General features: G+C 34.4%; 1 protein-coding gene and 3 pseudogenes across 2 annotated transcripts; 1 reads left to right on the top strand and 3 right to left on the bottom strand.

Annotated features, from left to right (window-relative positions):
- LOC120181722 overlaps window positions 1-19081 on the bottom strand; it is a 33582-nt pseudogene extending 14501 nt beyond the window's left edge.
- Window positions 19082-20400: 1319 nt separating this feature from the next.
- LOC120181652 lies at window positions 20401-22706 on the top strand. 2 transcript variants are annotated; one of them, XM_039186738.1, is made up of 5 exons: window positions 20401-20612; window positions 20864-20975; window positions 21197-21464; window positions 21787-21931; window positions 22588-22705. In XM_039186738.1, coding segments are annotated over exons 2-5 (498 nt in total). In that variant the 5' UTR covers window positions 20401-20612; window positions 20864-20891; the 3' UTR covers window positions 22589-22705. The 2 variants fall into 2 exon arrangements, with proteins under 2 accessions (XP_039042669.1, XP_039042670.1); XM_039186739.1 differs by having other exon boundaries at window positions 20479-20612; window positions 20870-20975; window positions 22588-22706.
- Window positions 22707-22883: 177 nt separating this feature from the next.
- Window positions 22884-23544, bottom strand: LOC120181679 (annotated as a pseudogene).
- A 938-nt stretch (window positions 23545-24482) lies between these two features.
- On the bottom strand, window positions 24483-26727 carry LOC120181633 (annotated as a pseudogene).
- Window positions 26728-27728: the final 1001 nt, after the last annotated feature.

Genomic DNA, 27728 nt, shown 5'->3' with positions numbered 1-27728 from the left:
ATATTATATCCCACCATATTAAGAATAGAGTTCTAAAACGTCAAACAGTAAGATCTGGTGAAACAATTAGTAGAGTTCTCCATACAGTGTTAGCTTCAGTCTTGAAACTGCTTCCGAATCTTTTTAGAAAACCAGAACTGATACAAGATAATTCAACAGACGATAGATGGAAATGGTTTAAGGCATTGTATCATAATTCTAAACTTTCTTTTAAGTTAATTAGTAATACTTAATACATGAATGGATAGTAATAATGTAATTTAACTTTATTCGATGAATATAGGGATGTTTGGGTGCTCTAGATGGAACGTATATTAAGGTCAATGTAGCTTCAAGCGATAAACCTAGATACGGAACAAGAAAAAATGAAATTGCGACAAATGTACTTGGTGTTTGCACACCAAACATGCAATTCATTTATGTTTTACCTGGGTGGGAAGGTTCTGCAGCTGATGCTAGAATACTCAGAGATGCCATTAGTAGAAGAAATAGTTTAAATGTTCCACAAGGTAAATTATTAGGTCATTAATATATATATATATATATATATGAATGTAAAATTCTTAAAAGTTTTGTATATTAATTAACTTTTTAAATTAAAATAATATAGGGTGTTACTACTTATGTGATGCTGGATACACGAATGGAGAGGGATTTCTTGCACCATATAGAGGTCAAAGATACCACTTGAATGATTGGAGAGAATGACACCAACCTACCACCCCTCAAGAATATTTTAATATGAAACATTCTCAAGATAGGAATTGCATTGAGAGATGCTTTGGCATATTGAAAGCGAGATGGGCAATTTTAAGGGAAAATCATTTTATCCAGTGAAAACAAAATGTAGACTCATTTCCTCTTGTTGTCTTCTCTATAATTTCATAAGATCTGAGATGTCAATCGATCCAATTGAATCTAACTATACTGAAGATCGTAGGCATGTTGAAGAGATTAATGAGGTAGAAATGATCAGACATTGTGAGCCAAGCAGTGCTTGGACTGAGTGGAGAGACAAATTAGCAAAAGATATGTTTACTAGTTAGTTGGTGTCACGTACTTTAGGATAGATGTTATTTTATGTTATGTATGGACTTTCACCTTCTATTTTATCTAATGTTAGTGGTCATTACTTTCATGTATTTGACATCTTTATATTTTATGGCATAAACTTTATTAAATTTTATGTATTTCTCTTCTATTAAATTCGAATTTTATTTGTTATGGACATTCATTACTTATGTCATTCACTACATTTGATTTCTATTATGTTACTATTTTAAATTACATTTATTATTAGTATTGACAATGATGACATGTTTATGTTATGTTATACATTTTTTATATACATTTTCTCATATTGTTTCGAAGAGCAATATGTCAACATCAAATATGGAATCTCAAAGGGGAAAAACAAACATCTAAAAAGGTTAAGTCTTTAGTAACTAAAAGGACATGGACTAAAGAGGAGGATGTTGCACTTGTTTAATGTTTACATATTTTGGCTGAAGACCCACATTGGAAAGCTGATAATGGAACATTTAGATCAGGTTATCTATCTAATCTTGAAAAGATGTTAGAAATCAAGCTTCCGACATCACAAATTAGGGCCCTTCCACATATTGAATATAGAGTGAAGCTACTCAAAAGACAATACAATGGTTTATCTGAAATGTTGAATATTGGAAGTGGATTCGGTTGGAATGAAGAAGAAAAATGTTTAATTGCGCCAAAGGATGTGTTTGATGATTGGGTTAGAGTAAGTATTTTAATTGAATTTATCTTCTTTCTGTACTCTTTGTTATCTACTTAGGTTTGTAAGATTTATTAAATATGCGATTTTATTATATTGTAGAGTCATCCAATTGCTGCTGGATTGAGAAACAAGTAATTTCCATTCTTTGATAACTTTGTTCATATATTTGGAAAAGAAAGAGCTATAGGAACAGAAACTGAGACAGCAGTTGATGCAGTGGAACATATTGATGTTGAGGACAATGCATTTATAGATGCATTACTTGAAGAAGAGGGAGTAAGAGATTCTAAATCAAGAGAGGATGTTGGTGTTTAAACTTGTCAAACATCTGATGCTATTGCATCTACCCATACAATGAAAAACGTAGCTAGCAAGAAAAGGTCCCAAAGTGATGATGGGTTAACCGAGCTTGTACAGGAGATAAGTAAGTTCGGTGTTGCATACCGAGAAATTGCCAAAGAAATTAAGGATATTACTGCTTTATTGAAAAAAGAGGCAGAAGGAAATGATCGAAGAATGTCGATTTTCACTGAAATCATGAAAATTGAAGGTCTGTCCACTGATGAAATGTTTACTGCAGGAGAGTATATTAGCAAAGATGCGCACAAGGTAGATTTTTTCTTTTCTTTGCCAAAAGAATTCAAGCAAGATTATGTGATTAAGGAATTAGTTTAATGTCGTCAACTTAGACCATCATTTTGACTGTTGTCCTTCTACAATTATGTCGATCTCTTTTTTATTATGGCTTTAGAATATGGTCCCAACTTTTTTGTGTAACTTAGCCAAGTATATGCCAATCTTTTGACTTGAATAATTTTTTTTGTATATAATATAGCCAACATACATGATTAAGTTTAGAATGTCATGGCTATTATCTTTTGTAAGTTTGAACATTGTACAAACTTTTGTAAGTTTACAATGGGATGCCTGGGTATTGGCTTTGGTATCCTGACATTAATGTTTATATTTTGTTATATGGAAAATTGTTAAGTGTGATTAAAGTTTTTAATATGTGTTGACATTGTAATTTATGAAGGGAATCCCTATTGTTATATATTTTTTATGCTTCTGAACACTGGCTAATGGCAGTGATGCATAGACATATTAGCTAAAATGGGTATTTCAGTGTAAGCATTGTTAATATATGGTTTAACATGCCACCTATTTCTAATTGTGGGGATGAACTTTTGTTGATTATATTGCTTGTCTGTATCATTGACATACCTTCTAATTGTGGGGCTGAACTTAGCGTCCATGATTAATAGGGTTCTGTATTAGAGGTATATAGAGATTTGATATGAAAATTGGAACATGGATTTTGCATGAATTTAAATTTGATGAGATGTTTAACATCTGATGCATTAATGTTCCTTGAAATTGGTGGTTCATTCCTTGGTGTGATTAGTTAATGATCCGCAATACATAAGGTAGCTTAGACCTATTAGTCTGTGTTCAGTGGTGTACAAAGTTATTTCTAAGGTTCCAGTGAATCGTTTAAAACTGATCATGGCCACTTGTATTAGCGACACTCAGGCGACTTTCTTGTCAGGTTGGAAATTTTTGATAATATTTTGGTTGCTCATGAACTTTTGCATTACATGAATTCAGTACTTGGGATTCATGTACTTCTGCTAATATGTTAGGAATACAACTACTAGAGCTTTTAGTGTTGTTGCTTCTGTACTTGGGATTCTTGCACTTCTGCCATTTTTTAAAGTTGTGTGTCAGAGTAAGAAGTCATGGCAAGCTAGGCACACTGGGATCAAGATTGTTCAGCATATTGTTATTTTGATTGGTTGTGCGGTTCTTCCTCACTTAAAGTCCCTAGTAGAAATCATAGAACATGGGATTCAGTGTCCAATTCGGGTAAAGTAGTTCTTAGAGCTGGGTTTGATTTAGCTAGAGACCTCTTATCGGATGATGATTTCTGGGAAATATTACACCGAAGATATCATGACATGTACAACCTTGTCGTGGAACTGCAAGTTCCACCATAAAATAATCCAGATAAAGAAGAGAACTCTTTATCCAATGTTGTTGACGGCGATAAAGTTTATCCATGTTTTAGTGGAATAACCAAGGGAGTGGAAACAGTATTGCATAGATTAAAGATAATTGAACAAGAAATAAGAGATTTGAAACATGAGATTCATGGAATGAGATATTACGAGCACATTGTGAACTTCAATGTTCAAGTCGAAGGGTAGAAAGTACCCAACATGTTCTATTTTGTGTAAACTGAAAACTATTCGAGGAGATTGGTAACCACTGTTATATCCGGAATGACTGCTCTTCGGTTTCACATGTTATGTGAATACAGGAGAGAAATGCAAGTTGTTGAAGATCAGATTGGTTGTGAAGTAATGCACGTCGATAACACTGCAGTAAAATGCTTAGCTCCATACATGACCAAGTCCATGAAACTGGTAACATTTGCTCTCAAAATCGGAGCGCATTTAGCAACCGGTATGGGAAACCTTAAACAAGATTTGAGCAGGGAAGTTGCCCATCTCGCCGACTATTCACTCATGTATGGAGTAGCAGGAGCAGTCGCTACTGGAGCCGCTGGAACTGCAGCAATGAGACGAGTAAACCGTAACCGAAACAAGACTGGGGACATTCAACAAGACCTAAGATCAGCTCAATAATGGGTTATGGACTTTTTTTAGGGACATGAGGTGCTCAACCGGAAAGGACATCACAGATAAATTCGAGTTAACGTCGGTATTCTCTTCCTTTCGGTTAACGCCGGACCCATTCGACGATAAACCACCAGTTTTGGTACCGAAAAATTTGGGTTTCTGATTATCAGGCTCAGCAACAACAGAGTTCTTGAATGGTGAGACAATTGACTATAGGAATCCGTGATAGCACCAAGAAAATGAATCTGGCAAAGCAAAGAAAGCAACTTTTTGCATATCAAGTTATCCAAAAATAATAATAAGTAGAAATCAAAACAATTCCATGAACAGAAAGCTTGACAACCAAATTAGAACCCAACATCACCAAGTTTTCAAGCCCTGGTACATGAAAATTTGAAGTTAAAAGGCTTAACTAAGCTGGAATAAGCATGATTTTGCAAAACTTGCTACAAGGAGATTAACTTTCACACAGGCTATGTAACACCCCAACCCGTATCCGACCCGAATACGAGTCTGAGATGTCACATTGACTTTTCAAAACCTTTTTCTTACAAAATATTAAAACATTTGAACTCATTTTAGGAAAATACCACAATATTCTATTAAATTGTGTTTCATATAAAATTTCCAATTAAAAACATATTTATGAACAGTAAAATACGTATAAACAGTACCGTGTGAACAATACCTGCTACAGTACTTTCAGCAAAATACTTATAAATTCGTATAAAATCTCTATTTACATATAAACATTACAAAACTTAATCATATGATTTTACAAAACCGATTAAAACATATCAGATTTAAACCTTTATTTACATGCCAACCACTATCATTTTTACAAAATATATACTATACATTTATTTTCTGATCTGATCTTTGGAAATGAGAAAGTGACATGTCTTGCATAACTTTTACCAATCTTCCTCTTCTCGGAACCTACGTGTGAAACAATCACACGCTAAGTCTTTGACTTAGTGAGGCATATTAAACATAAACTATACCCATATATCATTTCATATAAACAAAAGGTATACATATGCAAATACTATCATATCATATAAAAACATATATCATTAACATGCTTTTCAATACTCATATTATTGTAACTAATTCCTTGTGATCATATAAGCATGTGTTGAACATTTCTATACATATCTTAGAACACATAACATCCTATAATCCATGCAATATCGTTCATATCACCACAAGCATATGCATCTTATATATTATATTTGTTATTGTCTCTTTATTAGCCCATGGTACACTGGTGAGAACTGAAGGTATGTGAGTACACTGAGGTTGTGCACAAATGCTGTCACCACAGCTCATATAAATTGCACTGATGTGCCACGTAGAATTTGTCCCGAAGGACCATGTAGAAATGCACCGAAGTGCCACGTAGAATTGCACCGTAGTGCCATATAAGATTGTCCATAAGGACCACATATAAATTCCTCAAGAATTATATACATATACCAAGGATCAAGTAAGTGTCTCAAAAGACCTCATACATGCTCCAAAGAATACATATACGTCCCGAAAGACCACGTAGAATTTGTCACGAAGGACCGCATAGACCCTCTACTCTTGGCATGCCAACTATACCTATAGCTCTCGTATCATATAACATGGGCATTATTCTTATGCTTCATATATTCATGTACTCATATTATTGCTATTATGATCACATATCACATGTGCATATAATCACGTAGTTTACTTTCATGTCACTTTTCATATGAATTCTGTTGAGTTAATCGATCGATGGAATCGGCCAAGAGGGGGTGAATTGGCAATTAAAAATTTCGTGGAAGCTTTTGCAGAAAAATTGAAAGTAATTGCACAGCGATTTACAGTGGTTCGACTTTCTCAAACAAAGTCTACGTCCACTACCTTAGCTATCCACACTAAGGATTTTCCAACAAATTCACTAATTTGTTCTTTCTTTTGAGGCCAAAGAGATAACCTTACAAAATCCCTCAAGAGTATACCCCAACTCTTGAGAACACTCTTTTTCCCAAAGAGAAGATTACAAATTTGCAAACTTACAAGAAAACCTCACAAGGTAAGATGTTTGCACAATTCTAGAACAAGAAAAGAACACTCAAAGATAATTACAAATGAGCACAAATGGTGTTCTTGAAAGCAAAATGAATATTGAAAGGAAAATTTTTGATTTGCACAAACTTGGTGTTTGATGCTTTCTCTCTTGTTTCTCTATGATTTCTTATTGATCAAGGGCTTCAGAACTTGTTTAAATATACCTTGAATCACTTCTGAACGTTGGGGATAATTAATGAAGATAATATAGCCGTTTTAGTGTGAAAACAATTAATAAAACAGCTTGGAGCGTGGGGGGAATCGGTTCCTCCTCATAGGGAATCGGTTCCCTAAGTGTAAAATTCAAATATTTCGACCGTTGAACAGGGAGGAATCGGTACCCCCTATGGGGGAATCGGTTCCCTCCGAGCATTCTGGAAATCTCAGAGCCAAACCATTCAGGGGGGAATCGGTACCCCCTTGGGGGGGAATCGGTTCCATCTGAGCAATCTGGAATTTTTGGCTTTGAAATGGTTCGAAATACTTTGAAAGATTATTTTGAAATTGTTTTAAGATTAAAACTTAATTTTACACTTAAGTAAGGATTAAAAATGATTTCTGAAATATTTTGAGTAATGTTTTGATATTCGAATAATTATATCGAATATACTTGGAAAATCATTTTGGAAAATCTTAAAATTCATTTAACTTAATTTGTTATATCGAAATATCAAAATGTTTTCAACAATCTCCCCCTTTTTGATATAACAAAACATTTTAGTAATTTTAAGATTTTGAAATCAAGTTTTGAAATTACTCCCCCTTACTTTAACACTTCTCCCATTTATCATTTTAAAAACGCACTTAAAACTTAAAACACACTTCTCCCCCTTTTTGTTAAATCAAAAAGATTCAAATAAACGTGAAGAATATTAAGCCAATTGATTAGGTATATGTATGCATAAGCTGCTAAGATCACAATTAAGAGAAACGTTAGCCATTAGTTCCGTAATCAATATTCATAAATAATGTGATATGGCAAAATTGGTCATATTGTTAATAATGATGTAAATGATGCAATAACGAATAAAACACACCAAACATATAAGTTCACACCATCTATAAATCCAAAATCCAACAATCCACAAAATCAAACAATTCAAAATGTTGAAACAATATTCATTTTGTTCAAAGTTTTTAAGCTAAACACAAAATCAAGCATCCGGATCTGTAGGAGGAAAACGGGCTCGTATAGCAGCCATTTCGTGAGTGAGTTCATTAATACGAGCGTTGGTTGCTTCATTATTTGCACGCATTTCCCGAAGAATTTCTAATTGTTGAGCTCCCATGGTGGATAAATGGGACTCTATAGAAATAAAGCGTGAATCCATGGTCGCATATCGGTAATCAAATGTCTCCATAAAAGATTGAAAATATGGAGGCATTTGAGTCGATTGTTGTGCTTGCTCTTCGGGCTGCTCCTCGGCCTGCTCAGGTTCAGCTTCAGCTTCATCAATGTCTCGCATTAGTTGCTCAAGCTCGAGATCTTCGTCAGCTTCGGGTGGAGCTCGTGAAGAACTAGCTCCCGGAGTAGTTGCAGAAGATCGAACCCATTCCCCGGTTTCCTTATCCTTAATCCATCCCGCTCTCGTTAAGGAAAGAAGGTTAATTTGTTTCTTAAGAGGAAAAGCGGCATCTAGACCAACTCGAAGCTCGGCTTTAGAAAAGAGATTACTAAGAATACAACCGTAAACTAGTGAAGAACAGAGTTTCTTATTTGGCACTAGGTTAACGGTTTCAACGATCTCAGCAAAGATAATCTCGGAAAGGTTTATTTTTATGTTGTGTTCAAAACAATGCAACCACCAAAGGTCTAAAGCTCTAAGAGTAGAATAACGACCCCCGGATGGTCGAAACCACCAAGTGATCATGAGATGAAGAAAACGCTCATGAAGATCTAGAACACTTGCACTATCATTTCGTTTATATCGTGAGCCTAAAACTTGTTTTTCGTTTGATAAACCTTCATTATCCAAGCCTAAGGCATTGGCTATGTAATCCGGATCAAGATGGAAATATTGACCTAGGAGGTAGGAACGTACTCCTATGGTTTTGGTTTTGTCACGATTTTTGATACAAACGGCATTACAGTAGAAGATACGAACAAGTTGGTGATAGACAATGTGTTCAAGTTCGAAAAGTTTATCAAATTTCCATTCGTGCAAGATAGGGAGATATTTAAAGTTAATATCAACCATAGTTTGAATAAATGGGATACGTTCTTCCCTAATCTTATATGAGTCAAAATATTGGTAAAACCAATAACGATAATCTTTAGGACCCAGTTGATTGAAACAAGAATTTTGGATAGTCAAGTTAGGATCAAGATTTGGAATAGGATTTTGAGGAATAGGAGGAGGATTTGGTTGACGACTAGAACGACTAGATGAAGACCTAGCACGTTTAGGATTGGACATGGTTTAGGAAATCGGAATAGAATTGATAACCTGCAATTTTAAAAACAAATGTATGCAATTCAATTAATCCCAAAACTCAATTGAGTCCTCAATATTTCAAGGTTCTCTAAATCAATCCTAATGGGCAAAGTTTTTGAAAAACTTTTGAAAAATATGGTTTTGAGAAACAATATATGTATAGTTTTCATAACAACAACATAATTTAATCAAAACACAATAATTTGAAAATTAACAAATTTTTTTTATTTCGAAAATTTAAAAAAAAATTGGAAAATTCTTGTGTTTTTGATGAAATTAGTTGTAACATCTAGTTTTTAATCACTAAACAATCAATGCCCGATCACTATTTTAACCTAGAACTAATTAAAACTAATCCTATGTTCAAAATCAATGTAATAGAGAGTTTAGAAAAATTTACCTTGAAAGATGAAGATTGAGGGGATTTTGATGTTGTTTGCACGATTTTAATGATTCCAACAGGTTTAGAAGATGATATTTGAAGCAAATTCTGATTGATATCGTTGATTTGAGGCAAAAGTGGAGATTTGAGAGATTTAGAGGTGAAGAACGGCGGAAGAAGAAGAAAATGAGGGTTTTGGGGTTTTTAGGGTTGTTCTGCCCGATTTAACAGAACCCCAGGGGGTATCGATTCCCCTGTGGGGGGAATCGGTTCCCCTTCAAAGGGGGAATCGGTTCCCTCATGGGGGGATCGATTTTCTCTGCACCAAAATCCTAAAATCCGACTTTTAAGCACATAAAATGCTAAATTAATCTTTTCTAGTGGTATAGGCAACTCATATATTGAAAAATAATCATGTTCAAACAATTAAATTAATCTTTAAACATTATTTGAACATAAAATTAATTTTCACTAAGAATCATAAACTCTCCCTAACTAATAGCAAGAATGCAATCAAAAATTATTATTATAAGCATTTTTCAGTATTTATTAAAAGTGCTAAATTATTTTAAACACTAAGTGAAGATAGGTTAGTTAAACCTAATTCTCTTCTAAGTGTCCAAAACCTTTCCTTGTCTAAGGGTTTTGTAAAGATATCCGCTAATTGATGCAAAGTATCAACATATTCTAGAACTACATCTTCCTTAGTGACATGGTCTCTAATGAAGTGATGTCTTATTTCAATGTGCTTAGTTCTAGAGTGTTGGATGGGATTTTTAGTGAGACAAATAGCACTAGTATTGTCACACTTGATAGGAATGGTACCTACTTCAATTCCATAATCAAAAAGTTGTTGTTTCATCCATAAAACTTGTGCACAACAACTACCGGCTGAAATGTATTCCGCTTCAGTGGTAGATAATGCCACACAATTTTGTTTCTTTGAAAACAACATATTTCCAAGGAATTGGCAAGTACTGGAGGTGCTTTTCCTATCTAATTTGCATCCTCCATAATCCGCATCAGAAAAGGCATGCAAGCTAAAGCTAGTGTCTCTAGGATACCAAAGTCCTAAACTAGGAGTGTCCTTAAGGTATCTAAAGATTCTCTTAACAGCTAGTAAATGTGATTCTTTAGGACATGATTGAAACCTAGCACACAAGCAAACACTAAACATAATATCCGGTCTACTTGCGGTTAGATAAAGCAAAGAGCCAATCATTGACCTATATAATTTAACATCTACACATTTACCTCCTTCATCTAAGTCAAGCTTTGTTGAAGAGCTCATTGGAGTGTTATGAGGTTTCCCATTTTCCAGTCCAAACTTCTTGAGCATATCTTTGACGTACTTAGCTTGATTAATGAAGATGCCATCTTTTCTTTGCTTGATTTGGAGTCCCAAGAAAAATGAGAGCTCCCCCATCATGCTCATCTCAAACTCACTTTTCATTAGCTTAGAAAATTCTTGGCAAAGAACATCATTAGTAGAACCAAATATTATATCATCAACGTAAATTTGAACTACTAATAAATCTTTACCTTTTCTCTTTAAAAACAATGTAATGTCAACCTTTCCTTTTAAAAAACCTTTTTCAATTAAAAAATTTGACAATCTTTCATACCAAGCTCTAGGAGCTTGTTTTAAACCATAAAGAGCTTTTGTCAATTTTAAAACATGATCCGGTAAATTTGAATCTTCAAAACCTGGAGGTTGTTCCACGTACACTTCTTCTTTTATAAAACCATTTAAAAATGCACTTTTAACATCCATTTGATATAATTTAAATTCATTGAAACATGCAAATGCTAATAACATTCTAATTGCTTCCATCCTAGCTACGGGAGCGTATGTTTCATCATAGTCTATGCCCTTTTCTTGAGTATAGCCTTGAGCAACAAGTCTAGCCTTGTTCCTCACTATATTACCACTTTCATCAAGTTTATTTCTAAAAACCCATCTAGTACCTACAGTAGATTTATTACTAGGCCTTTCAACTAATGTCCATACTTTACTTCTCTCAAATTGATTTAATTCTTCTTGCATAGCCATAATCCAATGTTCATCTTTTAATGCTTCTTTGATGTTCTTAGGCTCTATGCATGAAATAAATGCAACATAATTACAGATATTTCTAAGAGAATATCGAGTAGTTACCCCTTTTGATGGATCACCTATAATTTCACCATCCTTGACATAGTTGTACTCTCTTGGAAAAGATACTTCCCTTTCTTCACTGGTTGGATTCTCGAGGGGATCATGAGTTTCCTCATCTTTTGTTTCTTCCTTTGATGATGATTCTCCAACGTCATGTCTAACGTCATTTGCTTGTACAATACCTACATCATCATTAACAGAAGAATCCTTTCTCGGAAGGGGATTATCATCGAAAACAACATGTATAGACTCTTCTACAACTAAAGTTCTTTTATTAAATACACGATAAGCTTTAGAATTTAAGGAATAACCTAGAAAAATTCCTTCATCACTTTTAGCATCAAATTTGCCAAGGTTTTCTTTACCGTTGTTTAAAACAAAACATTTACATCCAAAAGGATGAAAATAGCTAATGTTAGGCTTTTTATTTTTGAGAATTTCATATGGAGTTTTCTTTAAAATTGGCCTAATCATTACTCGATTTACAACATAACAAGCGGTATTTGTGGCTTCCGCCCAAAAATATTTTGGCAAATTATTTTCACAAAGCATGGTTCTAGCCATTTCTTCTAAAGTTCGATTTTTCCTCTCAACAACTCCATTTTGTTGAGGGGAGGTGCTGAAAAATTATGGCTAATACCATTAGAATTACAAAACTCAATAAATCCAAGATTTTCAAACTCAGTTCCATGATCACTTCTAACACTAGTGATAGAGTAACCTTTTTCATTTTGGATTATTTTTGAAAATGTGATGAAATTTTCTAATGCTTCATCTTTAGTACTTAAGAATAGAACCCAAGTGTATCTAGAATAGTCATCTACCAAGACAAATGCATATTGTTTTCCTCCCAAGCTAGTAGTTCTAGTTGGCCCAAAAAGATCTAAATGGATCAATTGTAATACTCTACTAGTTGATACATCATTAATAGATTTAAAAGAAACTCGTTTTTGTTTTCCTTTAGCACAAGCATCACAGATTTTATCATTATCAAATTTAAGCTTAGGCAACCCTCTTACTAAGTCTCCTTGAATTAACCGTTGCAAAACACTCATACTGGCATGACTTAGTCTCCTATGCCATAACCAACTATCATGCTCATCCTTAGCAACTAGGCATAAATTAGTCATATCAATAGAATCTAAATGCACCATGTAAATGTTTCCTATTCTATGACCAACAAGCATAATCCGATTAGATGCAATGTCAATGACTTTACAACCATTAATTTCAAATAAGACATTGAATCCTTTATCGCATAATTGACTAATACTCAATAGATTATGCTTTAATCCATTCACATATAAAACATTCTTAATTTGTATGGAAGAGGTATTACCTATTGTACCAATACCTTCAATGTGACCTTTTGAATTGTCTCCAAAAGTCACTTCTCCTCCATTTTTGGCGTTAAGCTCAATGAACCGGCTTTTGTCTCCGGTCATATGTCTTGAGCATCCACTATCAAGGTACCATGAATTTGAATTTGTTTCCCGTGCCTTGTAGCAATGCTCCTTTCCCTACAAACATAGATTAATTTTTGATTTTTGGTACCCAAATTCTTTTGGGTCCATATTCATTAGTTTCCAAAATCCTAGTCCCCTTAGGTATCCATTTGTGTAGGATATTTTTATCTTTAGTAGTAATGAGTTCTTTAGGAACCCATATACTTCTAATGATTTTTCCATTAGAGGTTCTTTGGGGACCTCTATGATTGTAGTTTCTAAAACTTTTTCTAACAAAGTTGGATTTTGAATTTCCACCTTTTTCAAAATATTTTGTTCCAACTTTATCAAAAGAAGTTTTAAGATCATCAATTTTCTTTTGATGATCATCATTGATCTTTGAAAGTAAATTTTGCAAATCTAAATTTTTCTTTTCAAACTCTTCTAGTTTGATTTGCAAATCTTTGATTTTACTTTCAAGATCGTTGTTGGTTTTGGATATGAGTTTGTTTTCATTTTTCAATTTTGAAACATCATTTTTATATTTTAAAAACAATTTCTCATAATCCGAAGCCAACCCATTGTACTCCTCAAATAACTCATCATAAGATAAATCATCAAAATCGGATGAGTTAGAGGTTACCTTCGAATCTTCCCCGAATGCCATCAAGCACAAGTTTGCTACTTCTTGTTCCTCTTCATCGGAACTTTCATCGCTCCATGTAGCCACATGAGCCTTGTGCTTATTCTTTGATTGGCCCTTTTTCTTCAATTGTGGGCAATCATATTTGACATGCCCCGGCTTTTTGCATTCATAGCAAATAATTGGGTCCTTCTCTTTTGGTTCATTTTTGAGACCTTCGTTTCGTTTGAATTTTCTTCCTTGGTAAGGTCTCATCATTTTTCTGAACCGTTTGGCAAACAATGCCATTTCCTCGTCATCATCATCATTATTAGAATCACTCTCATCTTTTGTGGATTTGAGAGCAACTCCAAAATTTTTCTTCTTCTCCTTTTCCTTTGATGTCTCTTCAACTTTATCAAGGTCCACCTCATCTTCAAGCATCATCTCATGAGTGAGGAGTGAACCGATAAGTTCTTCAAGAGTTAAGGACGATAGGTCCTTAGACTCGATGATTGCCATCTTCTTTGATTGCCATGATTTTGGGAGGGAGTAGACTAACTTCCTCACAAGCTTTTCATTTGAGATGATCTCTCCATATGATTTGAGACCATTGACAATCGTTGAAAATCTATCCGTCATAGCTTTGATGTCTTCATTTGGTTTCATCTTGAAATTTTCATAGCTATGCGTTAGAATACTAATTTTTGATTTCTTTACCTCATTTGTACCTTCATGTGTGACTTGAAGCTTGTCCCATATTTCTTTGGCGGTTGTACACGATGAAACTCTTCCGTATTCATCTGGTCTAAGAGCACAAAAAATAATATGGATGGCTTTGGAGTTGAGCTGGAACATTCTTGTCTCTCCTTCACTCCACAACCTTGGATGAGTGAGAGGTTTGATGTATCCTTCTTCTACAGCATTCCATGCTCCCATGTCACTTGCTTGAATGAAGTACATCATTCTATTCTTCCAATAGGCATAGTTAGCTCCATTGAAGAAATGAGGCTTGTTGACGGGCATCGAATCGAGACCGGAGTCGAAGTTTGAAGCGGAGGCCATTGATGACTTTAATAATCGATATAACTCTTCCCGAATCGACTCAAGAGGCGATTAAACCTTCAAATGAGTTAGGCTCTGATGCCAATTGTTGAGTTAATCGATCGATGGAATCGGCCAAGAGGGGGTGAATTGGCAATTAAAAATTTCGTGGAAGCTTTTGCAGAAAAATTGAAAGTAATTACACACCGATTTACAGTGGTTCGACTTTCTCAAACAAAGTCTACGTCCACTACCTTAGCTATCCACACTAAGGATTTTCCAACAAATTCACTAATTTGTTCTTTCTTTTGAGGCCAAAGAGATAACCTTACAAAATCCCTCAATAGTATACCCCAACTCTTGAGAACACTCTTTTTCCCAAAGAGAAGATTACAAATTTGCAAACTTACAAGAAAACCTCACAAGGTAAGATGTTTGCACAATTCTAGAACAAGAAAAGAACACTCAAAGATAATTACAAATGAGCACAAATGGTGTTCTTGAAAGCAAAATGAATATTGAAAGGAAAATTGGCTTGATTTGCACAAACTTGGTGTTTGATGCTTTCTCTCTTGTTTCTCTATGATTTCTTATTGATCAAGGGCTTCAGAACTTGTTTAAATATACCTTGAATCACTTCTGAACGTTGGGGATAATTAATGAAGATAATATAGCCGTTTTAGTGTGAAAACAATTAATAAAACAACTTGGAGCGTGGGGGGAATCGGTTCCTCCTCATAGGGAATCGGTTCCCTAAGTGTAAAATTCAAATATTTCGACCGTTGAACAGGGGGGAATCGGTACCCCCTATGGGGGAATCGGTTCCCTCCGAGCATTCTGGAAATCTCGGAGCCAAACCATTCAGGGGGAATCGGTACCCCTTGGGGGGGAATCGGTTCCCTCTGAGCAATCTGGAATTTTTGGCTTTGAAATGGTTCGAAATACTTTGAAAGATTATTTTGAAATTATTTTAAGATTAAAACTTAATTTTACACTTAAGTAAGGATTAAAAATGATTTTTGAAATATTTTGAGTAATGTTTTGATATTCGAATAATTATATCGAATATACTTGGAAAATCATTTTGGAAAATCTTAAAATTCATTTAACTTAATTTGTTATATCGAAATATCAAAATGTTTTCAACAAATTCATATTCATATGTCACATAGCTCGTATCACTTTGCATGGATTCACATAAACATATATATCATTTGATTCATGTCTTATTCTTATATCATCATATATATTTTATCTATGTTTCATCACCTAACCTCATATCATATAACATGTTTTTATTCTCTTATGTTCACATGACATATAATGCATACAAATTATATTCACATATGCCTTTACTCATAAATTCATATATCATACAAATCATGTCATCAATTGTTCTCATATGCTTCACATGAATCACATATATCATATAGCACATATAAGCACATATCAGATTATATAATCAAGTATACATTTCATGTCATTCACATCCTTATAATCAATACTCCATACACTATAACTATTGGAAATAGACTTATCACAAGTCCAATTTCTTATAATATTATAAACTAAAATGCACTCATAAAAATAATATCAATCATATAACATTTTAGGAGTCACTTCTTACCATAGTAACTCCGTCACTGGCTCATCGCAAGCCAATATTTTTCGATAGCATCAGTACAATTAAATTGCACTCACCTTAGCCTTGCTTTGATTCGATCATAATCCTTTGATTATTCCGGAACTTGTTTAGGCTCAATATCTACATAATTATAACATTTCAAAACACTTATCAGAAGCATAAACTTCAAACTTGATGTTAATAACTTAAACTGGTTTTATGAACCAAATTTCATTTTTTTCATTTAGGGGAGAATCGATACCCCCCCAGGGGGGAATCTGTTCCCGGGGAATCGATACTCCTCAGGGGGGAATCTGTTCCCCCTGCACATACTGAAAATTTTCGTTCAAGAGGGGGTATCGATACCCCTTCATAGGGTACCGATTCCTTATGCCCAGAAATTGTATTTTAAGCCCGAAAATCATCAATTCTTCACTCAATTCTTCTTTTTTAAACCCCTGTCATGTCATTAAACCCAACCACCATTATTTAAACCAACTTATATTCATGAAAACCATCTTTAACCTCAAAATCCTATCCCTCATATGTAATTCAAGAATCATACTCAAATTTCAATATGTTATAAATACAATTCTAACACTTCATATTCCTTAATTAGCATGATGACAAGTCAAATTTAACTTCAAATTTAACTTGTCGACTCTTTTCCATAAATTCAATTAAAAACTCATTTTCTTTAATCTCTTATAACTTCCTCATCTTTTGATTATAAGACAACTTAAGCTCTCCTTAAGCTTAGTTATCATCTAATGATCAAAACCCAACTTAAAATTCAACTAATAATCAAAAACTAAGAAATCTTACCTTTGCTCTCTTGCTCACGATGGAGAAGAAGAAGATAACTTCCTCCTTTCCCCACGTGATTCATTCATATATAGGAAAAAAATATCTTTCCTATCAAATGATAATTCTGCCCTCTCATTCTTTTAATAATTACTAATAACCCTTAAGGAATTATTTTAAAATAAGTCATTGAACTATTCATCTTTTCCACTTTAATCATCAAATTCTTAAATTTTATAATTTAGTCACTAACTCGTAGTTTGGGATGTTACATGCTACTAAAGCTAAAACCTAACACAACCTACAATTAAGAAACCAAAACTTGCCAAAATCCAGTAGCCAAAGACAAAAATGTGATTTTTTTTATTAAGCTAGCAACTTAAAACCACCCACAACATGCAACAAAAACAAAAGTTGAAAGATAGAAACGAAGAATCCCCTGAGATTTTACACTGGGATCAAGATTGTTCAGCAGATTGCTATTTTGATTGGTTGTGCGGTTCTTCCTCACTTAAAGTCCCTAGTAGAAATCATAGAACATGGTTTGAATGATGAGAATCAAAAGGTGATGACAATTACTGCTTTGTCTCTGGCTGCTCTTGCTGAGGCTGCTGCTCCCTATGGTATTGAAAGCTTTGACTCAGTTTTAAAACCATTGTGGAAGGGTATCAGGTCTCACCGAGATAAAGTATTGGCTGTATTTTTTAAGGCCATTGGTTTTATCATTCCTTTGATAAAATATTAGCAAAGATAATGATGAATGATGGTAAAATATAAAATTATAGACAATATGATTTTTAGTGTTATAGTTTCTTACTTATTTGAATTATGTTTTTGTAATATAAATTCATGAGATAAATAATAAAGTATGCAGAATTAAGTATAAATATAAAAGATAAATAAATAAATTATTGTATATAGAAGATATAATAAATATTATATCTTATATAAAAATAATAATTTATATCTTTTTATTATTATGAATATCTATGAAGAATTTTCACAATGTAAACATTTAGTTACATGATGTAAGATTTTAATATATTTTTACATAAATTATGTATAATTTGATATTAATTAAAATTAAAATAATACATGATATATTTAAATACTCAAGTAATATATTATCAACAAATAAAATTTTCATATAAATAATTTTTATTTAAACATTTAGAATTTCATTTGTTAAAAAATATAGAACAAGGACAATTTGTTAAAATATACATTCTAGTAATATTTTATTCATTCAACCAAACACTGTAATCTTACATTCCTACCAAACCAACCAAACACAGTAATGTAACATTCCAGTAATCTTATTCCCTGGTAATCTTTTATTCTCACCGTTAATCTTACATTCTGCGAACCAAACACACCTTAAAAAATTTTGTACCTCACAGAAGTCGTTAGAGATTTGTTTAGATATCCCTTGACAGGACATCCGATACTCTCGAATCAAGCATTGGTCAAGGATTTGAAATCTGCCATTATGGGTACAACAGTCTGAAAAAAGTTTAAACAGAAAGAAAATGCTTACCATAGCATCGATAATTTCATCAACTGTGTCATGTCCAAAACATTTATCAAGCACTTCAATCCTATATATGTAATGTAATACTCATAACTAGAATATACTAAAAATAACGATCGTAGATTATGACAGAAAAAAAGGAAGGGCTAGACACCAGAGAGCACTGAAATGCTAGCTGTTACAACCAGTTACCGAAATATGGTCTCCTATATGAGAAAACAAACCTGAGCAACGCACTGATCTTTTCAGGATAGGCGACATTACTATATTTCTCCAAAGTAGAGTCAATGATAGAAGGATCATCGGTTACCAAATTTTCAAGGTCTTCTTAAACCAGCGGAAGTTTCTGTTATAGGAACAAAATACACCAATCTTACATAACCGGGAAAGATCAATAAATTATGAGGAAGAAACAGCCATGCTCTTCATCAGTACCAACCTCAGTGTGTGAGAAGTGTGTTGCAACACCACAAGAAATCATTTCAGCTCCACTGAGTTTTTCTCCTGTCAGACCCAAGTACACTCCTGCAAACATGTTTGTCTAAGATATTAGTGCATATATAAATAAAATCAGGCATGATATTCATGCTAGAGGAATATTCTAACAACATTAAACTTAGAAAAATAACAAATTGGAAGGAAGATAAGTTTTATTAACACAATAAATCCATGATTAAACATATACATTACACAATAAATCTGCATTTCGGATTTTAACTCGAAGCCTCAGCTCAAGTGTTCAGTAACCGTTGAGACGAGGAGCCAAAATGTCGTGTAAGCTACCATATTCCCTAGCGGAAATAGCCGAACTGGGTTTTGGACTTTGGATTTCGCGTAAGGCTTAATGCCTAAATAAGTGCAAAAACTATGTCTTCTGTTCTAAATGTCTACATTTTTCCCCCTATTTGGTTTTTCCGTTAAATGATAAACGTAATAATCTGGTAAATTTAAATTTTTTTAACTATTAAAAGTATTATTATATTTATTAAAAAATCTCTAATTTTTTTTATTATAAAATAATCTCAAATCCTAATTTTAATTCTTCGAGGTTGCCCTCTTCAGCCACGACCACTACTTCTTACGTAGTCCTTGCCATCATCCTAGTTATATGTTGTCGTAGTTGTTGCGATTCACCATTAGAATTGCGTGAGATCGCGGTTTTCATCCTAAGGTTCGTGGATTTAAAACGTCAATTTGTCGTTGATCAATTGTCAACCGATCACAATTCCATAGGGGTTCTGGTAACCAGGAAGAAGGGAGGTCGGGTGGAGCTTCTTCGATGACTGGTTGAAATGAAGGTTTTCAAAGTTCAGGGGTTATTTCAAAATTTATGTGTTTTCTTTTTAAAAAATATAATTTTAAATTTAAATTTTATATAAAAATTTTAAAATTAACAAGTTGTGACACGTGTCACTTAACATGAAAAATTAATACCGTTGACGGTCTGAGCATCTAAAGGCTAAAGTCCTAATATTTGTAATATTAGACACCCAATGAATTAAAAAAATATAGGTACTTATTTAACACAAAATATATAGTTTAGGCACTTATTTAGACATTAAGCCTTTGTGTAACAGTCTAATAGCGTTTTAGGCCCATTGATATGGGTTTTTTTCCCTTGGATTAATGCAATTTTAATGTGCCACGATGGTGCCTATTTTGTAATAAAATCAAAAGATTAATCTCTATTGTATAATTTGTAAAAGTTCAGTGATCAAAAACATTATTTCAAGATAGTTTAGTGACTATTATTAACTTTATCCTATTTTCTACTGGTGATAACTTCATCCTATTTTCGTTTATGGGTAACAGGGTTTCTCCTCAAATTGATTGGTAATGCTTTATTTCATCAAGGTTTTTATTGTTCTTTTTCTCTTTTCCCCTGAATGGTATAAAAAAATTCGTATACTCGGATAATCATCTGGGAATCTATTTCTTGTAAAACAACTCTTATATTACCTGGAGAAATTGCGGAAGGCTTTGCGACAAAGCGGAGAGCAGTGCGGAGTTTGCTACAGTTTCTATCGCTGGTATCTTTCCCGTATAAACCCTTTTACTGGATTAGAGTAAGTTATTTTGATTTTTCTTGCTTTCGATTTATTCCTGATTTATCGCTGTTTTTTCAAAATGATCTACGGCTGTTTTATAGAATTAGCAAATCGGAGACTATTCAATCTAAGCAAGTTCCTTTTATTCCTCTCATTTTCCATCTTACTCTTAAGGCTTGATTAAAAGTACTAGCTTTGTTTTGCCTTAAATTTTGAAGTTATAGATTTTTTTCCATTTTCAGTTTTGCATGAACGTTGTTCAATTTCAGGTAAAGGGTTCATTTTAAGGGATTTGGAATGGATGAGAATATGAAGCTATTGCAGCAAAGTTTGATTGAGCTTGAAACTGAAGCTGAACACTTGCTATTAGCCAAACATCAGGTAAGCCTTAGTTTATATTCAGACTCTCAGTTCCTAGAACAGACAACTGCACCAGGTTGAGTAGGCCAATAAAATTATTCATCCAAGACAACAAATTAAAGCTTCTTCCATTCTTTATTAAAGTAGTTAATATAACTACCCCTTGGTGCATGTTAAAGTTTTTTTTTCTCCCATTTTCAAATAATTGAATGTTTTAAAGTCATATTAATTTGTAAATGCAGCTGGTTGAAAATGATAAAGAGAGGAATGGGAACAGGGAAGCGCTTACTGCACTGAGGAAGAGGGCTCGGACGACAAAAACTAGCGTTCCATCCCCTTTTGAGTCAGTGATGAAGGATATTGGAAACCCTGAATCAAGACCTTTGGTAAAGGAGGTTTGTGCTACTTGTGGCAACCATGACTCAAATGAGCGGACATGGATGATGTTCCCAGGAACTGATGTTTTTGCGAAGATACCATTTCATGCTGCTCACACTATTTTGGAGACAGGTTTGATTTGCAACAAGTTAATTTATTTTTAAGACTCCGATGTTTAATATATTTAGAAAATTAAATGGACTTATTCTTCACTAAAAATTCTGTATAGAGCTTTGTTGTGTAGTTGAAGAACTGATTGGATTTTGTTGGTCACCTCAATCAAATGTTGTTGGTGTTATTGTTTTCGCTAAGACAGTAACATTTTTGTGGTAATTTGGGGCATAGAGCATGATTCAGAATTCTCATTAATAGTCGCTAGAATTTTTTTCCTAGCTTGTTCATGATTCATGTGCTTGAACTTTGAAGTTTAATTCTTGTCCTTGCTGTTATTCAGATAAAACAAAACTGGATCTTGAAGCTCAGAAACTTCAAAGCTATGTGAAGGAGAAATCCTTTTTGATATCAGAAAAAGGTGTCCTCGCTGACAAGATTAGTCCTGCCGTGCTTAGATCCTTGGTGGCGTTAAAAGATAAACCATGGTAAGTAAAATTGATTAGATATCAGTCTATCTCTATCCTTCGTGGTAACAAATGATATTTATGCCAACTGCTTATGGACAGATTGTCATGATAATCATATAGGATGGATTTGTAAGATGAAGAAGCTACTAAATGGAAATTTTATTCAATCACTTTTTTCTTTTTTTTTCAGTAACTTAGGAAGCAGGCTACATGATGCGTTTCTTAGCATGGTCCATTTCTCGCATTGTAGTGATTTATTGAATGCAAACATGCTAGTTCTTCACTAGTGCATTCAGCATCACAAAGGCTGAATTCTGCATGTGCTTTTTTTATCCCTTGAGAGTTATGTGAGGCTGCCATTTCCATTTTGCAAATGTGTTACTGCAAATAACATTTAGTTCCTTCTCTTTGGTAGTTTCTCCCTTCCTACTTTAGCTGAATGTCAGGAAGGTGAATATCATATTCCGAGACCATTCAGATTTATGCTTAATGCACTAATCTTGTTTTCACTTGGTTCCCTGCCCCCCTCCTCCCACTCGCAAGCCACCACTGACATAAACAAAGGCTGCTTCTCATGTTTTTAGCTCAAACATCATCTTGCACACTATTATTTTCTATGGATGATTTATGTTTAAAATCGCCTAATTTGAAACTACCATTGTTCTTATTTGCAGATTTGTGAGATCTGTCTGATACGAACATTGCTCTTTACAGGGAGGTGGCAATGAAATTAGTGGGAATCATATTTGAACAGAATTATCTGATAGATAGGGGAACATGGACAAAATTTATCAATCAATCTTTGCTTTGTTGACAGCTTTGTTAACATTGGTTTTGTCAAAGAACTGTGTCTTTGAATCTGCACGTTATGTGTTTTTGGTCTTACCTATCTTTGTTTATTCACTAACGTACAAGAGAGCCATAGAGGCAAAGTTCATATGCTGCATCTTTAATTATTTGCACGCCACATTCACCACTTCCTCTGCAAATAGTTTCTTTCTGGATTTCTGTTGTACTTTGAGAATCTTTCGAGCTTACGCATCATTGCATTCTTGAAATTAATGGCTTCCTAAACTTGTGAACATGATCTCTGCATCTCAACTCCACTTAAACTACATCTAGGCTCTGGCATTTCTTTGAGCGGAAGTCATTTTTCCGGCTACGCCTCTGGCTTTTGCTTGGGAGCACTTTGTGACCTCAATTTGGCCTTGAAAGATTGTATTTGCCATATAATTGGGGAAATCCATGTACCGTCCAAAATAGTTTTCGGCAGCACATGCACTCCTGATCCTGCTGCATTACCGACGTAAAAATTGAAAAATTGAGGCATACTTTGTGCCGAGCACTTGCATTCCTCTCCGGTTAATCTCCTATCAGTGTCTCAAAAGTGGCAACTATCTGGTATCGATAAACCAGCTGGAACTCGACACGGAAGCAGAATATGACTAGTCATCATCAAAATCTGATAGAGCATTGGTTCTCCAAGATCTAGATTTCGGCCTGCCTGTATCAACCTCCACAATTTTAGGACATCGATTTAATTCATTGCCGAAGTTTGAGAGAAACCGACAATCTTTGCCTATGGATCGAAACAGTAGGTCTTCTACTATGGATCGAAACAGTATGATCATTCTTAGTATATCGAATCTCTCCTGCAAGGTGGAGTTTTAACATATTCGGAATTTTTTTGAATTTATTTTGGAATTATTGTTTAGAAAGATTGAAAAGATATTAAAATAAATTTTAGTTTAAAGATGAAATAAGATATTACCCATTAATTTAACATAAATGATCACTTTATAATGAAACCAAACAGATGAGATATATAATGTTTTTTTAATAATGACAACTGGATTTAATTAACATTAAAAGGAATCAAAATTATATCGTATCATAAAAACTCATACAAAAGTAAAATATTAAATCTAAAAATATGCAGAAAAATAAAACTTTTTTTGAGAATAAAAACCCAATAACATTCATAGAAACTTGTGTTTGTCAAATGAGATGTTTTACGAAATATTAAAGGAGTGAAAGAGAACCAAACAATCTAACAGGTTGCTTCGTTACACAATTCTGATCACATCGACAAATAAAGAGAATCTGACTATAAGTGACTACCGACAAACCAATCAAAAATAAATATAGTTATGATTTTTGTTCAAGAATCAAACTATAAAAAAAGGCATGCAAAAACACACAAAATCATAAGAATTATATTACAAGAACAGGAAAACACGTGTCACAAGTACATAATTTTATTCAAAATTAAAAAGACTACAAAAAATAAGACTATAAAAATAAGAGAATTAATAATCCCGGAGGTTGGCAACTAAAATTTAGATTATTGGTATCGCCATCGACTAAACAAAACAAAGAAAAAAGATGGTACAAAAATAATGAGAGAAATTAAGATTGAAAACGAGAGAGGGAGGGAGAGGGAGAGGGAGAGGGAGAGGGAGACGGCTATGAGATGCACAATGTTAGATGAAAACAACTAAACAAACGTAAGAAGTTGCTGCTACAAAGAAAGTGATAAAATCAAGTAGGTATACTGATAAATATTAGAAGCCAAATAAAAAATGGGAGATGCAATTCAAACTACATGTGTTCCCTCCAAGGAATTCCACAACTCCGAACACTCTTCCTCGTCCTGGGATTTGGCCCTCACAGACAACATTCCGGACGCCGAGCTTGAAGCTTGCATAAGATTCAATGTCAACTCAGCACCGGTTTCCTGGAACTCGTCCCATCCCTGAGGAAACAAAGGATGCTGCTGAACGTCAGAACGAGGATGGGCATCTCCAAGATGTTCTATCCCATGGTTCAAGTGCCAGTCTCGATCGAGCACAAGCTGCCGGGACAGCACAGCAGCACGATTTTCAGCGATCAGCTCGCGTAAGGCAGCACTAGATCTTGCTGAGAGATCAGACGGGAGATCCAAGAATCAGCTGTAGATGACAGAAGAGAGAGAGCACGTCCTTTTGAAGACGATAGGTGGTATGGAAATCTCCCGGTCATCAATTTATTTCTGCTGAAGAACATACTTTCAGCCTGAGTTCATAAATCACATAATTAACTTCTACACTACTTTCATCACCAAGTACAGTTCCGATGTTTTGACAATAGTCCGTTCATGTGTTTAGTCAACTGTACTAAATTGAATATCAGCACAGCACGTGCTCAGACCTGCCTGTTCAAACTACAAGGATTCAACTGTGACCACCTCAGCAGATGGAAATCTTGACCAGATCAAAAGCAAATAAATGAAAGAAAAAAACAAAGCCCTAATGGAGAAGATTCATAAATCATAACAAAATGCACTTTCCAACTAGTAAGTTCAGATTCAACATGAAAATACTGCAAAAAAAAGGAAAACTAACCGTAAACAACATTATCATATACATTAAAGAATCGACTAGAAAAAGCAAAAAGAGAGTACCTTGAGCAGTTCCTAGAAGAAGAATCATGAGCTGTTTTCCTCCTACGCTCATTGTGGCCAGCCAATCTCCGTCTGCAACTCCTCTTCGAGTCGTCAAATTCTGACACCACATGAAACCCACCCATTTCCACATACATCCATCACCTCTTTATAAATTACCACATTTCTTACTACTTTCATGCCAGTATGCAAATATGTAAAACCCTAGTACAATAAAGCAAAGGAACGAATACAAATGCAGCAAGGCAAAAAAAATTGTTTCTTAGATAAAATGGGAAATGTGAAGAGTAATGTACTTTTTTATTCATACTTTTAGCCGTATAATGGAAAAGAGAGAAATGAACGGGAGAATTAAAAAGGATCACCTGCTACACTGTTGACAGAAACGCTGCTCTAACCCTAACACAATCACCTTGGGTGCCTTCGAGTGCATCTCACAAACTTTATGCCTCCGGTGATACTCTTTCGCATTCAACAGCTCAACATCGCAACCTTCGACAAGACATCGTGGTACCGTCGCCGGAGTCCCCATGACGGCTATAGACGACGAATCAGGCTCAACACCATCATTTGCACCGCCGCTGCCACCACCATCAATATGGTAATACGCTTTACCTTTCTTTTTTACGGATAACCCACCACCACCGATCAGGTGTCGCTCAGTCAGAGATGCGGAATCCTCGAAGTAGTGCCTCTTTCCTAGATTCAAGCAAACGAGGTGAGGGTCGGGGTGCATACGAGACCCGTTTCCAGTATAAATCGAGTGTTCCTGGTTCAAGTGTTGAGCGAGCGACGTATCGACATGGTGAGGAAGGAACATAAACGATGGGGCAGTATTTAACTCAGGAAGTGTCGAGGAGGGTGATGAGACAATCTCCGCCAGGTGGCGGCGGTGCTGCCGCTGCTGCTACTGGTGGCGTACAAATTAAAGGCGTTGATATTATTGTTGCCTCCCCATTCGAATCTCTTGCTCGCAGTACGATTAAGCTCCCGTATGTCCCAGGTCAGATTAATGTTGCTGTAACCAGCTTGGCCATGGTTCCCCGGGAACATGTTCCCTCCATTTTCCATAATCCCTGTCCTTAACTTGCGTTTGCAGCTAGCACTGTCCTCTGTGTAAGAATATTTTATGATTAAGATGCAACTGTCAATAGCTTTGGGGTACTTTTTTTTTTTTTTTGTTTACTTTTGCTGGGATTGCGTACGAAGAGAGGACTGATGCATCGTCTGGCTGTTTCACACAAAGAAGAAATTTTATTTTATTCTGTTGAGGTTAAAAGGAATGGAGAGTTATAAATGGAAGAGGGTTAGGTTTATTGGTTATTGAATTGTAGTCTAAAGTAGAATGGTGGGGGAGATGAATGATGGAGCTTTAGAAAGAGAAAAGCTGCAACTTGGCATGTTTTTATCATTGTTTTGAAAATCATATTGAACTGTCAGTTTAATCGGGAATCGTTGTCTAATTTGGTTTAATCTAGACTGGTTAAACTGTTACAAGTAAACCGGTCAAAATCGTTAAACCGTTCAAATCGACAGGTTGAAAATCGGGAAAACCCAAAAAAAACCACCAATTTTGTTTTTTTTTTAAATTAAATCAAACGACATCGTTTGTTAAACGAGCCAAGACGAACTCGAGTATTGTTGAGCTAGACTCGAACTTGAAAAATTTAAAAATAAGCTTGAACTCGAAAAGCCTTGAACTCAAAAAAAAATTAAAAACTCGATTGAAGCCTAAAATTCGAACTTGATTGAAGTGAAAGAATAGTTCACTCAATGCTATCAAAAGGCTCTATGATTTTGAATCCTAAATTACCTCTATTATTTATAAAAGTTAGTTGGGATGATCTTCTATGTTTCTTAGCCATGTGGGATTATTTTAAAAAAAAATTAAACCAAACAATATCATTTTGTTATGATTTTTAGTCCAAATTTATTTTTTAATTATAGTTATATAATTATATTTATTATTTAATATGTTTTAACTTAAATTATATTGTAGTTAATTTGAATCATTTTATTTCATTTGATTTTATGGTTTTTAACTTATATATGTTATGACTTTCTTTGAATATGAATTGTGATATAAAAAATTATTTTTTATTAAATATTTTTGGTATTTTTATTTAATTTTTAAATAATTATGACGTCGTCCGGTTCTTCCGATCGGTCGGACCGGTTCGACCGGTTGAACCAGTAAACTGGTAGCACGGCCGGTTCGCTAACCGGTCCGGTTCTAAAAACCATGATTTTTACTAGTGTTTTGAAAATCGAACCGGTTGGTTCAACCAGGAACTGCTATCTGGTCAGATTCATTGTAATCCAGTTAAATCGTTACTAGTGAATCGGACGAAACCGTTGAATCGTTAGAATCGG

This window comes from Hibiscus syriacus, unplaced genomic scaffold (assembly GCF_006381635.1).
Source record: "Hibiscus syriacus cultivar Baekdansim isolate YM2019G1 unplaced genomic scaffold, ASM638163v2 tig00112530_pilon, whole genome shotgun sequence".
Classification (NCBI taxonomy): Eukaryota; Viridiplantae; Streptophyta; class Magnoliopsida; order Malvales; family Malvaceae; genus Hibiscus; species Hibiscus syriacus.
Note: the sequence above shows the minus strand (reverse complement) of the source record. Positions and strands in the feature narration are given on the sequence as shown.